General features: G+C 66.9%; 1 protein-coding gene across 1 annotated transcript; it reads left to right on the forward strand.

Annotated features, from left to right (window-relative positions):
• The first annotated feature begins 716 nt into the window (after window positions 1-716).
• PLCXD1 (phosphatidylinositol specific phospholipase C X domain containing 1) lies at window positions 717-14011 on the forward strand. The gene is given in 8 exon segments (XM_055338569.1): window positions 717-787; window positions 1852-1994; window positions 4669-4767; window positions 4770-4804; window positions 6852-6980; window positions 7598-7753; window positions 9876-10059; window positions 12233-14011. Coding segments are annotated over 7 exon segments (966 nt in total). The 5' UTR covers window positions 717-787; window positions 1852-1870; the 3' UTR covers window positions 12472-14011.
• The last annotated feature ends 405 nt before the right edge of the window (window positions 14012-14416 follow it).

Consider the following 14416-nt stretch of genomic DNA (forward strand, 5'->3'; position numbering starts at 1 on the left):
CGCCCCCGTTCTCCTATCAAGGACTCGGGCGGTGGCCTCCTGGGGCCGAGCACAGCCCAGGGGAGGTCCGCGCACACCAGCAGTGCTGAGGACTCGCTTACACAATTCCCGGTCCGCCTGCATTCCAGACACGGAGGCATGTGGCCCCGGGTGCACCTCGAGGATTTGTTCCTGTGGGGTTGGGGGCGCAGCCCAGCCCTGCCCCTGGACACCTGCTGCATGAACGTCAGTGCCCCCAGGAGCTGTGGGGTCCCACACGCTCTCCTGCAGGAACACCGCTGAGCCTGAGAGCGAGCTGAGCCCTGGGACACACCACGAGGGAAGATGGGTGCAGGGGTGCTCGGAGAGCCTCTCAAGGACCCCCTTACGGATCGGGAGAGGACGGGTGCTCAGCGCTACCGGCTCTCGGTGCCCTGGCCGCGGAGTAGACAGGGAGATTGTGCGCTCCCAGGCTTGGGGACGCCACCTGCAAATGAAAACGACAAAAACCAGGAGGCTGTGGCTGGTTCCGTGGGTGGAACGTGCAGCGCGTGATCTCGGGCTTGCGAGTTTGGGCCCCACGTTGCGCATCAGGCTTATTTTGAAAACTAACAAAGAAATAAACAAAATGACCAAAGACGCACAGGAGAAAAGGTCAGCTCCGTGCGAGGCCTCGCAGGGGAGGAGGATTCACGGAGGCCACCCCGGCTTGCCCGCCTTCTCAGCGAGCGGGGACACCCCTGTGGGGACCCTGGGTGACACCGCGGAGGAAGGGGGCCGGGGCGTCAGGACAGTGACTTGTGAGAAGGTAGACGTTGGGGGGAATGTCCGGGAGGGAAGCGTCACTTCTCTACTGCAAATGTCGGGGCTGGAGCCAGGGCCGGGGACGGAGCCGGGAATTACCACCTGGTTTCAGGCAGAGGGGACAGCTCGGAGCTCCCGGGTCGCTGTGGTTTCTCAGTCGCCTTCAGCTCAGAATAATCCTGATGGCAAAGTGGCCTATTTCAGGGAGGCAAATTCTGAGCCCATGCGCTGTGCACACAGAGCACCAAGAGCTGCCCAGGGGCAAGGGGCACACGCACACCAGAGGGGACTCGGCCTTCCCACGCGTGGGTGGGGGTGACGGCATGGTGGCCAAATGCCGCGTGGTCGACATGGGCCTGGTTCTCACGTCTGGTGTTTCTGCTCGGAACCCTTCCTACGCCCCAGGGCTGCAGCCAGGGATCTGCTGGGGGGCACACGGCTCAGCCCAGGACAGGCTCCTGCAGGGTGACCGGAACGTGCCACCTCGGGGCTGGGGACATGGCTCAGCCCCTGATGGTGTCCCTTGGGTACAGGTGGCAGGTGAGGATGCCAGGCTGTGGGGGGGCAGGCGTGTGGCTTTAGCAGCAGGGGACCCCCCGGTCTCGCCCCCTGGCCAGGGAGCACTGTGCACACGTCTTGGGGCTCCCTTTCCTCTGTAAATGATGTCACACGCCCACACGTGTGCTAATCTTGAGGGTCCGCTGCCCTGCGGGGTCGGGCATGCTCCTGGCAGGGGCTCAGGAGGCAGTGGCCAGAGCCACAGGTTAAGGACCGGAGGGCTCCCTGCCATCCCCAGCCCGGCGTCTCCCGTGCTTCCGGGGGACTGTGTGGGCTTCAGTGGGGCCCTGTCTGGGACTCCACGCACCACATTCCCTGCACCCTATCAGAGGGAGACAGAGTGTGGGGTGCTGACCTGGGCCCTCAAGGCGTCCCCCCCGGATGGAGGACCTGCCCCCACAGACCCGGGAAGGGAGTGGGGGGGATTAGCATGACGGGAGCAGGGGCTGCTCTGGAGGCAGCTCTGGGTCCCCTTGGTTTATGTCTGCAAACCTTCCCTTCCGTCCTCAGGTCACGCAGGGTGGCCCCGATGGGCGGACAGCTGAGCGCTTCCGGCAGCTTCCAGAGCCTGCCATGCACCACAAATGCAGACTGGATGTCGGCGCTGTGCCCCCTGCTCTGGGATGTGCCCCTGCACCACCTGTCCATCCCAGGTGAGGGCCTCTGTGTCCCCTGCTGGGACGCTGCCGGCGGGGGATGGTCTGGGTGTGCAGGAAAGCACGCAAAGTGCACACATGGATACGCACAATATAGGGAGACAGGTGTGCATGCACACAGGCATGCACATGGTACAGGCACATATACACACAGACACACACATAATACAGGCACATAACACACATGCACACCCACAACACAGGTGCATACACAGATCCATGTACATGATACAGGCACATACACACACAGACACACACGATGCAGGCACAGATGCACATGCACATGTGTGCACACAATACAGGCACATACACACATGCACACCCACAACACAGGTGTGTACACAGATCCATGTACACAGTACATGGCACATACACACACGGACACACACAATGCAGGCACCGATCCACACACACATGCACACACATAGTACAGGCACACATAAACATGTACACACGTGTACACATGCACACTCGAGCACACGTGCACACACACACACCATGTGAGTGTCTTCTCTTCTCCATCTCCTTTGTTATGATGCAAGCCTGGCAGGCACCTGCACATCCCCGGGGCACGTGGCTCCGCGGGAACCTGACAGCATAGGGATTCGGGATCACGCCCCCCTGCCAGCCTGTCACTCGTGTAGGGAACCTGCTGGCTTCTTGTGGCTGCATCCCTCATGCCCCGTCAGCCACGAGCTCAGTGTCCTCTGCACTTGGGGCCTGGAGGGTCCAGAGGTCGACCCACAAGGAGGTCACACTGAGCTCTGGGGACTTTCCGGTCCAAGGACCTGGCGGCCCTGAGTCAGGCCCTTGTGGCTCCGGTGGCCCCAGGACCAGTGGCTACAGGCCCACACTGATGAGCATGTGGGTGCTGCAGCCTTCGGTTTTTGCAGAAAAGAAGCGTGTAGTGGATCACACCACGTGTGTCCACGTCTGTGGACGTGCAGGATCTGGAATTCCTCCTGCAGAAATAGGCAGATTTCTCACCTGGATACATGTTTACAGTTTTTGAGATTTATTCACATTTTCACATACAGCTGTGTCTTTCTTTGGGAACTTTATCACTTTTATTAAAAATTTATTTATTTATCTTAGAGGGCGGGGGGCATAGGCAGAGGGAGACAGAGAATCCCAAGCAGACTCCCCGCTGAGCACAGATCTGAGCTGAGCTCGTCCTGGACCAGGTGGCCCTACGTCCAACGACAGGGGTCCTTGTAAGAGACAGAGGAGGAGACACAGACGCAGAGGAGGAGCCCCGTGAGGACGGAGGCAGAGACGGGGGGGATGTGGCCTCTAGCCCGGGGACGCCTGGGGCCCCAGACTCCTGAAGAGGCAGGAGGAACCCTCCCCAGAGCCCCTGGATCTCAAGGGTCCTGCCCCGCCGGAGCTCAGATGTCGGGTCTCCCGAGCTAGGGGGAGGTTGGATTTCACATTCTGTCCGCCGTGTGGCGTTTGGACATGTGTGTCCCGGGGACACCTTTAGGACATTAGTCCACTGACCACAGGGACACCCACAGCATCTGATACTGTGTCATTTCTATCTTTTAAGTTTCCACATCAAGGAAAAGTCCATTTTTTCCCCCTCACTGGGGAGGCCAGCAGCGTGTTCTCCTTCCGGGTCGCATTCAGAGCTGCCCAGGTCCTGGGAAAACAAACAGAAATATGTGTTTATTTGAGAGACAGTGGGGGGGGGGGAGGGAGGGGCAGACGGAGAGAGAACCTCAAGCAGACTTGCCCTGGGCAGGGAGCCCCACACGGGGCTCGAGCTCATGACCCTGAGACCGTGACCGGAGCCGAAATCAAGAGGCGGATGCTCAAGCCGCTGAGCCACGCAGGCGCCCCAAGGGAAGGTCAGCTTTTCTTTGGGAAGTTGGGTCTGTCGGTCTGTCCTGCACAGGTCTCGGGTTAGGGCCACCCTCAGCGACGCTGACCACGTGGCCCAGAGGGCTGTATGCCTTCCTTGGTCACCCCGATCTGCAAGCACCGCGGGGCGCATTGGGCGGGGAACAGGCCCCAGGGCCCCGGATGTGTACCGTTCCCGCGTGGCCCGCTGACCAGGGCGCCTGCTGACAGTCCCTCAGGTCCGTACCACGCGCCCCGGTGTGAACGCAGTATTGCAATCCGAGTCTGCGGTCTGCGACACCACGTCTGAGCGATCGTGGCAGGCTTAGTTTTGCACGCAGCACGTCCACGCGTAGCACACGTACTTTAGCACCTCATAGAAAAAAATCCCCCTTTTTTCCTCTTGTTTTTTGAAATTTTCTGGAAAACCCTCAGGTTTTTTAGTGTGTATGAATGTGAGGGTGTTTCTTCCCGGTCAGGGGAGCACGTCCTGGGCGTGTGGGGCGACGACATGGTTTGCACAGGGCTGACCTGGCAGTGACCTCTGGTTTTCCCCTCCCGGGGATGGGGACGCCTGTCTTGTGGCTTCTGCCGTGTGTGTCTGTGTCTCCTTGTCTGCTGCTTATAGGGACACGAGGCCCCGGAGTTTGGGTTCCCCTGGTCCTGGATGAGGCTCCACATACCCAGGCCCCGTCCACAGGATCCGGGTGGGCGTGTGTGCAGGGCCACGGCCCACGCCAAGGGCTGGGCGTGCTGTGCACGTGCAGGTCGCACCACACGGCTCAGGAAGAGGCTCCCGGGTGAGACGTCCCCTCGGGTCTGCTTGCAGGGAGCCACGACACCATGACCTACTGCCTGAACAAGAACTCGCCCATTTCCCACACCCAGTCCCGGCTGCTGCAGCTTCTGGACAAGGTGCTGCCGTGTGTCACCGCCCCCTGGTGCTCAAGTGGTCCACCACCCAGGTAGGCTCAGCAGCAGGCCCGACCGCTGTCCTCCGGCTGGGCAGGCGCCCTCACCCCTGTGTGTGTGCGGGGGCTCTGAGCCCGGCCCCGGGCCCACCCCGCACACACAGCACCCCAGGGCCCTGCCTGTGAGACCTGGCGGTCTGCCTGTGGAGGCAGCCGGGGCTCGAGGCCCGTCCTCCCTGCGGAGGCCGGCGCTGTGTCCTCCCTCCGGGTCACCTTTCAGAGCCGCCAGGTCGCGAGAAACCACACCCCCGAGCTGTGCACGTGTGAAGAGGCCTGTTGCAGACGTGCACCCACGTGCAAAGCAAGAGAAAGGACCCGCAACGATGGGTTTATTCAGTAAATGCCGCGGAGGAGGCGGGCGCAGCCAACCCGTCCTCACCCTCACGCCCAGGAGGGAAGAGCCCGTCCTTACCGACTGGGGTTTGCTCCCTCCTCCTGCTGGTCCCTTCTCTCCGGGGGGCCACCAGGTGTGTAGGGAGAGTCACAGTGACTGTGGCGGGGGGGGGGGGGTAACTGCTGTGCAGTTACCTGTGGAGTCCTCATGGGGGATGTGCAGAGGAAGGTCAGGGTGACCCGGGGGTCCTCATGGGGGATGTGCAGAGGAAGGTCAGGGTGACCCGGGGGTCCTCATGGGGGATGTGCAGAGGAAGGTCAGGGTGACCCGGGGGTCCTCATGGGGGATGTGCAGAGGAAGGTCAGGGTGACCTGTGGGTTCCTCATGGGGGATGTGCAGAGGAAGGTCAGGGTGACTTGGGGGGTCCTCATGGGGGGCATGCACAGGAAGGTCTGGGTGCTCGGGGGGAGTTCTCATGGGGATATGCAAAGGAAGGTCAGGGTGACATGGGCCGTCCATGTGGGGGGCACCCAGCTGCAGTGGGGCTGCGCCCTGCAAGGCTTTAGACAGCCTGTATGGTGGGGGTGCTGGCCTGGGCCCAGGTGCTGACTCCCCCGCAGGGCCCCCCTGGGGAGCAGCCCGGCCCTCAGGGTTAGGCCCCTCAGGGTCGGGGTCTGTGTGCTCAGGTCTCCCACGCGGTGCTGGAGACTCTGTGGTGGCGGGCCCCAGCTCCGGCTCTGTCCTTCCCAATTGCTCTTCCTGGAACTCCAGTCCCTCGGGGTTAGGAGGGCCTGGAATGTGGAAAGACCGCATTCCCGCCTCCTGCGACACCCCAGCCCTGCGAGAGAGATGAGCCGGTTCAGTGCGGCCTACCTGTAGTGCTAGGTCATGGGGTCCTGGGGGCCCGCAGTGCTGGGGACCCTTAGCACCAGGCCCACTGTGACGTGGGCCACGAGAGGTCCACATTGTGTACGCGGGTGTGTGGGGATGCTGGCGACAGGGCTGGTGGGTCAGCACGGACTGTGCGTGTGCAGGCGCTGGGGTGCGGCCCCCGTGCACACAGGCCTCTCTGCCACGCCCCCCCAGCTGTCAATGGAGGACCAGCAGGAGGGGTGCGAGCTCCCCGTGCGGCTACCCAGGGTATAGGTATGACTCTCCTGTAAATTCCTGCTTTTTCCATTATGGTGTTGCCTGCAAGGGTCCAGCCGTCCCATTTACGCTCTGCGGACCCCTTCCTGCCAGTCCTAGTGCTGGTGGTGGGGTGGGGACAGTGCTCAGGATATGTGACTCTCCTGGAGCATCCTGCTCTCCCCTCTCCCCCCCCACAGGGTCGCAGCGAGGCTCCCTGGAGCCAGGCACCCAGACAGGGTCCTTCCTGGTGGCTGCCCTGGAAGAGGGGGAGACAGGGCCCAGCAGGGAGGTCCAGAGGCCGGTATAGGGCCGAGGGGCCGTTTACCGCAGGATGGGACCTTGCAGCCTCCATCTGGGGCTGGATGTGCCCAGTGTCGCCAGGAAGCACGTTCCCAAATGCGTGGCCCCAGCGGCGTCCCGAGCCCAGGCAGGCGTCAATACCTACCCACTCCACATCAAATGCAGGCCCACGTGTGGGCATCTCCACACCAACTCCGAGCCCCGATACGGGGGCAGTGAGCCAGCCGAGGTGGGGGCCACACGGCCCCCAGCAGAGACGAGGACCTTTGTGCACAGGTGCTGAACGTCACGGAGCAGCTGGACACGGGGGTGCGGTACCTGGACCTGCGGATCGCGCACATGCTCGTTGGCTCTGAGAAGAACCTACACTTCGTGCACATGGTGTACACGACCGTGCTGGTGGAGGTGCGTGTGCGAGGGCGGACGGCTGGGGGGCCTCCCCGACCACACCCGTGTCCGCTCCGGATGGGAGAAGGCCGGCCTCCAGAACTCTTGGGCAGGGTGCACGTGTGACCCGGCACCCACACCCCCGGGCCTCCCAGATTCTGCAGACGTGGGGCGCCCTGTCTTCCCGCCTGGTTCAAGGCGCTCCAGTCCCCTCCAGGCGCTGCGCGGGGCACTCTGAAGTCAATATGAGGCGTCCCCGTCACGTTCATGCCTGCCCTGGGCACCCCGTGTCCCCCAGCGAGGCCTCAGGGCGTTTGGGGCCGGGAGACCATCCCGGGACCTCACTCCGCACGCCCCTTATGGGATGTTGATGCGGCCTGGCTCTTGCACACGCGGTGCCCTCTAGCGTGAGCATGCACACACTTGGTCACACGCATGCACAAGTGCAGCAGGTGGATGCTCGTGCCCCGGAGCATGTGGCTTCGGCGCGGCTGCGTCTGAGGGGTGTCTGTTGGTGCAGGACCTGGGCCATCTGTCCAGGAGCTCTGTTTGGAGAAGCCCCTTGGAGCGGCCGGTGCGTCCCTAACCCCTGGCCTCTCTGGGGACGGTCTGAATGAGCCCCCTCCCCTGCGCAGGACACGCTCACGGAGATCTCAGAGTGGCTGGAGAGCCACCCCCGGGAGGTCGTCATCCTGGCGTGCAGGAACTTCGAGGGCATGACGGAGGACCTGCATGAGTACCTGGTGGCCTGCATCAAGAACATCTTTGGGGACATGCTGTGTCCCCGAGGGGTAAGAAGCCCCGTGGCGGGGCTGGAGAGGCAGGATCATGACAGGAGACTTCCCTGTTCGCTTGGTCGTGCTGAGCGCGATGCTCAGGCGGGGTGGGGCGGGTGAGGTGCTCGTGTGTCCGCAGAAGCCCCGAAGGACGAGGACCCTGCCCTCCCGGCAAGGGGCAGCCCGGTGGCGGCACGTGCGCTGGTGGGACAGTGCAGGCTGCTTCTCTGGCACCTTGGTGACCTGTAGCGCCTGCTTCCAGGTCGCCTTGGTGACTCGATGCCCCGAGCACGCTGCATGTGCCCGCAGCCCCTGCCACATGCGATGCGGCAGCTGGCAGCTGCTGAGGGGGCCGGTGGCCCTGTGGCCTCTCCCGCATCCTCGCGTGGTTCTGTGCGTGTCTGTGTCCCCATGGCCTCTTCCCGGAAGGACCCCAGGCTACGGGGTCAGGGCCTACCCTCCCGACCTCATTGGAATCTTTGGTATCCCCTTAAAGACCCCACCTCCAGAGAGTCATGTCCTGGGGGTCGGCAGGAGAAAGGCCTCCCTTAATGCTCAGGAACCCCAAACACTGCCCGCAGGTCCATCCTGGGTCCAGTTTGCACCTCTGGGTTCCTCCCCTGTAGCGGGGAGGAAGCCCCGCGGGCCTCGTCCTCTGGGCCAGCGCCGGGATAGGGCCGCCGAGACCCCGGGGCGGGTGCTCGGGGACCCGGGGGCCTCGTGGCGGAGACGCTGCCCCGGGACACGCCGCGTCATGAGTCTCCGGCGGGGACCTCAGAGGGAGACAGAGCAGGTGGGAGTCGAGGTTCAGGCCGCGAGGAGGAGACGCGCTCCTTGGGCAGGGAATCACGGAGTGACAGTGACCTTCCCTGTGCCCGTCGCTCTGCCAGTTGTCACAGGGCTCAGCGTGGGCTCAGGGGGCGGGCGATGGGACTAGTGCCCGAGCCCCTAATCCTGCAGAGCCACAGTGTCTCGGGCAGGCGGCCCTGGCCTCGCTCACCCCGACAGCACTGCCCAGCTTGCAGCAGTAAAGCTCCCCAACAATGACGCATCACCCCCTCAGCGCCCCGCCCTCCGCCTCGGGGTCCCTCACGCGCCCCGCCCCCCCCCCGGGGTCCCTCACGTGCCCTGCCCCCCTCGGGGTCCCTCACGCGCCCCGGGGTCCCTCACGCGCCCCGCCCCCCCCTCGGGGTCCCTCACGCGCCCCGCCCCCCCCGGGGTCCCTCACGCGCCCCGCCCCCACCCCCCGGGGTCCCTCACGCGCCACGCCCCCCCCGGGGTCCCTCACGTGCCCTGCCCCCCTCGGGGTCCCTCACACGCCCCGCCCCGCCCTGGGGTCCCTCACGCGCCCCGCCCCCCCTCGGGGTCCCTCACGCGCCCCGCCCCCCCCGGGGTCCCTCACGCGCCCTGCCCCCCCCTCGGGGTCCCTCACGCGCCCCGCCCCCGCCCCCGAGGTCCCTCACGCGCCACGCCCCGCCCAGGGGTCCCTCACGCGCCCCGCCCCCCCCCCCCCCGGGGTCCCTCACGTGCCCCGCCCCCCTCGGGGTCCCTCACGCGCCCCGCCCCTCCCCGGGGTCCCTCACGTGCCCCGCCCCCCCCCCCGGGGTCCCTCACGTGCCCCGCCCCCCCCTCGGGGTCCTCACGCGCCCCGCCCCCCCCGGGGTCCCTCACGCGCCCCGCCCCCCACCCCCCGGGGTCCCTCACGCGCCACGCCCCCCCCGGGGTCCCTCACGTGCCCTGCCCCCCTCGGGGTCCCTCACACGCCCCGCCCCGCCCTGGGGTCCCTCACGCGCCCCGCCCCCCCCTCGGGGTCCCTCACGCGCCCCGCCCCCCCGGGGTCCCTCACGCGCCCTGCCCCCCCCTCGGGGTCCCTCACGCGCCCCGCCCCCCGCCCCCCGGGGTCCCTCACGCGCCACGCCCCGCCCAGGGGTCCCTCACGCGCCCCGCCCCCACCGGGGTCCCTCACGTGCCCCGCCCCCCTCGGGGTCCCTCACGCGCCCCGCCCCTCCCCCGGGGTCCCTCACGTGCCCCGCCCCCCCCCCGGGGTCCCTCACGTGCCCCGCCCCCCTCGGGGTCCCTCACGCGCCCCGCCCCCCCCTCGGGGTCCCTCACGTGCCCCGCCCCCCTGTCCCTCCAGGAGGTGCCCACCCTGAGGCAGCTGTGGGCGCGCGGCCAGCAGGTCATCGTGTCCTACGAGGAGGCGAGCGTCGTGAGCCGCCACGCGGAGCTGTGGCCCGGGATCCCGTACTGGTGGGGCGACCAGGTGAAGGCTCAGGAGCTCATCCGCTACCTCGAGCGCATGAAGAGCTGCGGCCGCCCAGGTGAGCCATGCGCGGCCACACGGCAGATGCCACCCTGCCCCGTCACCCGCGCTGCCACTCACAGGGTCGCTTCCGCGTTTAGGAGAGGGGTGTAGGCCTCGGGAATCTCCTGTGCGTGTACACGTAGGTATGAAGTCACGTATGGGCGTGCACACGCGTGTATGTGTGCACGCAGGCCCACGCACAGGTGAGCATAGACAGACACGCACATATCCACGTGACCCCTATGCTCGTGAACGTACGTGTACTCACACGTGGCATCGATTCCGGCGGCACGTGGTGTCCACCCCCGCCCAGGCTGTCCCCGTGCCCTGAGGGCTTGTGCTGCTTCGGTAAAGAAACCAGCCGTTTCCTGGCACACGTGCTACGGGCATCCCCGCTTTGCAGCTGTGCTGGGCGTCTAGGCTTTGTGGGCCCCGGCTCCAAGGTGGGGGACTTCCCGCGTGTGCGGTCTGCGGGTAGCACTTCACGTGCGTGGGCGCGTGGGTGCGTGGGTGCAGGGTGCGTGGCTCTGCCGGTGCCCACGGGGCTCCGGGCCTGCGCTCTGCCTCATGTGATGCGCCAGTCGCGGGGATGCGGCGCCGTCCTGTGTCCCACCCGGCACGGCGGGCGGTTCCCTGAGCAGCCGCCTTCCAGGATGATTTTTTCTTTTTAAGATTTTATCCATTTATTCACAAGAGCCGGAGAGAGGCAGAGACCAGGCAGAGGGAGAAGCAGGCTCCCCGCGGGGTGCCCGACGCGGGACTCGATCCCGGACCCGGGGTCCCGCCCCGGGCCGAAGGCAGATGCCCCAGCGCTGAGCCCCCCGCGTCCCGATGACAATGTCTGAAAGCGACAGGGCGGGCGGCGCCAGCTGAGCGGCCACCGCAGACACCGTGGCGGAGGCGGTGCCCGCGGCGAGCTTTGCCGGTGCTTGCGGCGCCACTCCGGGCGCTCCTCCATGGAAGGCTGCCGGGTTTTCCCCCCGCCGCTGTCCTGGCCTCCGGCTTCTTTGCTTGTTTGGGGTCCGTTGTGGGGCGCAGCTTTGATGCATGCTGGGGAGCAGGCGCACGTGGCTGAAACCTGAGGGTTGCGACTGCGGCACGGTTCTGCCCCGACCCCGGCTGAGCCTGGGCCCTCGCTGTGCGGCGCCCACCGTGTTGTCACGTGCTCCGGGTGGACACGAGCCAGGGTTCAGGGTGGAAGTGTAAGCTGCGTGGGTCCCACCAAAGCCAGGGCGTTGGCAAGGCCGGCGGCCTGTGCAGGCCCCGGGGAGCACCGTGTCCTGTGGCCCCTCCTGATTCGGCCGTCACACAGGACGTCCCCTCCGTGTTCCAATCCGCCCGTGCCTCCTCTCCTTACGGTGGGACCCCGCCCACCACGTGGGGGTCAGGACGGGGATGACCCTGGGGACGCGACTCCGCCCACCACGTGGGGTCAGGACGGGGATGACCCTGGGGCATGACTGCGCCCACCACGTGGGGGTCAGGACGGGGATGACCCTGGGGCATGACTGCGCCCACCACGTGGGGTCAGGACGGGGATGACCCTGGGGACGCGGCTCCGCCCACCACGCGGGGTCAGGACGGGGATGACCCTGGGGCATGAGTCTGCCCACCACGTGGGGGTCAGGACGGGGATGACCCTGGGGCATGACTGCGCCCACCACGTGGGGTCAGGACGGGGATGACCCTGGGGACGCGACTCCGCCCACCACGTGGGGGTCAGGACGGGGATGATCCTGGGGCATGAGTCTGCCCACCACATGGGGGTCAGGACGGGGATGACCCTGGGGCATGAGTCTGCCCACCACATGGGGGTCGGGACGGGGATGACCCTGGGGCATGAGTCTGCCCACCACGCGGGGTCAGGACGGGGATGACCCTGGGGCATGACCCCGCCCACCACGCGGGGTCACGACGGGGATGACCCTGGGGCATGAGTCTGCCCACCACGCGGGGTCGGGACGGGACGACCCTGGGGACGCGGCTCCGCCCACCACGCGGGGTCCGGTCGGGACGTGACTCTGGGCGGCTGTGGGGTGGCGGGAGAGCCGGCCTGACGCGGACGCGCGTGCTTCCTGCGCTGCTGGGAGTCGCGCTGCAGGGAGCCCGAGCCCGCGGGGACGGGTGGGCGGAGCGGCGGCGGCGGGCAGCCGAGGCGGCCCCGCAGCGCCCGTGTCCTCCCGTTGCAGGCGGGCTGTTCGTGGCGGGCATCAACCTGACGGAGAACCTGGCGTATGTGCTCGGCCACCCGTGCGAGTCCCTGCGGAAGATGACGCTGCCCCGCCTGCCGTGCCTGCGCGCGTGGGTGCGGGAGCAGTGCCCCGGGCCGGGTGCGCGCTGCACCAACGTCATCGCGGGAGACTTCGTCGGGGCGGACTCGTTCGTGGGCGACGTCGTCGGGCTCAACGCGAAGCTGCTGCGCCGCTGACGCGTCGTCCTGCCTGCGGCGTCCCGTCCTGCGCCGGCCTCGGGCGCCCGCCTCACGGCCCGTGGGCGTCCCCGGCTGGCGGCGGCCCCGGCGGGCGGAGCGCGCCTGCCGAGGGGACCGTGGGGTGGCCGCGGGTGTCGCCTGTGCTGGGCCTCGGAGAGCGGCAGCCGGCGGCGCCCGTGGTCGCGGGACAGTCGGGTGCGGTCCCACGGGGGAGGCCGTGCAGCGGGGAGAGCAGCGCCCGCTCCGGGGCCGTGGGGCCTGTGCTGCCCGCCGCGCTGGGCTCCCTGGGGCCGCGCTGGGCTCCCTGGGGCCGCGGGGCCGTCGCGGGCCGCCGGAGGGAGCGCAGCCCCCGCCGCCCCGTCCCGGAGGCCTCCCGCCCGCTGCCCGCTGGCCCGTGCGCGGCGGGGACACCCGTGAGGGGCGACCGCGTCCCCCGCCCCCCCAGCTCTGGGCGTCCGTCCATCCGTCCGTCCGTCCGTCGGCGCGTGCCCGTCTCTCGCAGGGCCGAGGACGCGGCCTCCCTGCTCGCTGCGCCCCCACGCCCGTTGGGCCCCGCACGCCCGCGGACACGCCCCGACCGCGTTGCCGACGCCCACGCGGACAAGGTCCCCGGGAGCGAGCACCGTCTCCCACGCAGCCGGGCGGCCCCTGAGCAGCGCCCCGCGGGCCCGCCGTGTGGAGCCGCAGGGCGCGAGTCCCCGAACCTTCCGTTCCCGAGTGCGAAGGAACGAGAGGTTCAGGCTGCAGCAGCGGGCGAGCAGTTCGGTCCCCGCGAGACCCGCGCGCCCTCAGCAGAACGAGCTTCCGCCGACCCCGACCCCGACCGAACGCTCAGCGCGCGTGGTGCCCGGAGCCCCGCGGGGACGCGGCGAATACGGCCCCGGGACGCACGTGGGCGGGAACCGCCGAAGCGCGACGCGGACGCTCGAGCTAAGGCCCGGGGCTGGCAAGGCGGGGCGGGCGGCCGCTCGCGGCTGGGCGGCCACAAACACGCGGGACCGGGTGGCGGGGGCGCCCCGTGGGCGGGTGCCTGGGGCCCCAGCCGCCGCCCCCAGGTCGCCGCACGGCCCTCACCCGTGTGCGCTGTGCCGACGCGCCTTGTCCACGGAAACTCGGGGCTCAAGCGACTTTCTGCTGCTTGCCCCAAAACGGGCTTTCCCTGTGGCCCCGGAGGTGGGTGCACCCCCTTCGCTTGGGAAACGTGAATAATTACGTTTTTCTTCGGGCTGAGGCACCTCGGAAATGCGCCCCGGGGGGGGGTGTACAAGCCCCCCGTTGGCCCAGCACTTTCTCCGGGTCATGCACTTTGTTCAGAAATCACTGTCGGCCACTTTATTGTTAATTAAAACACTGGATGAGGGGACCCCCGGGTGGCTCTGCTTTAGTGTCCTCCTTCTGCCCAGGGCGTGACCCCAGGGTCCTGGGATCAAGTCCCACCTCGGGCTCCCTGCGTGGAGCCTGCTTCTCCCTCTGTCTCTCTGTCTCTCTCTCGCTGTCTCTCTTATGAATAAATAAATAAAATATTTTTAAAAAGAAAGACCAGATGAAACATTTTTTTAAAGTTGTTATTTATGTGATTGACAGGGTGACAGCACGACTGGGCAGGGGCCGAACCAGAGGCAGACTGGGGGAGGGGGGGCGGGCCTGGATCCCCGAGCCCGGGGTCATGACCTGAGCCGAAGGCAGATGCTGCACCATGTGGCTGAAACCTCCCAGTTCTGTGGTACTGGAAGCCCGTCAGCGCAGACATGTGAAGGAAAGACCACACACCTAATTTTTGCTTTTTTTTGGTGAAGATTTTACTTTTAAGTACACTCCACAGCAAGGCGAGGCTCGAACCTCACCGGGAAATCAGGCGTCACACACTCCACGGAGCCTGCTAGCCACCCCCACCCCCCGGTACTTACTCATAGAGGAGCTTGTATTTGAGGGTCACCCGCAG

Source organism: Nyctereutes procyonoides, unplaced genomic scaffold (assembly GCF_905146905.1).
Source record: "Nyctereutes procyonoides isolate TBG_1078 unplaced genomic scaffold, NYPRO_anot_genome, whole genome shotgun sequence".
Classification (NCBI taxonomy): Eukaryota; Metazoa; Chordata; class Mammalia; order Carnivora; family Canidae; genus Nyctereutes; species Nyctereutes procyonoides.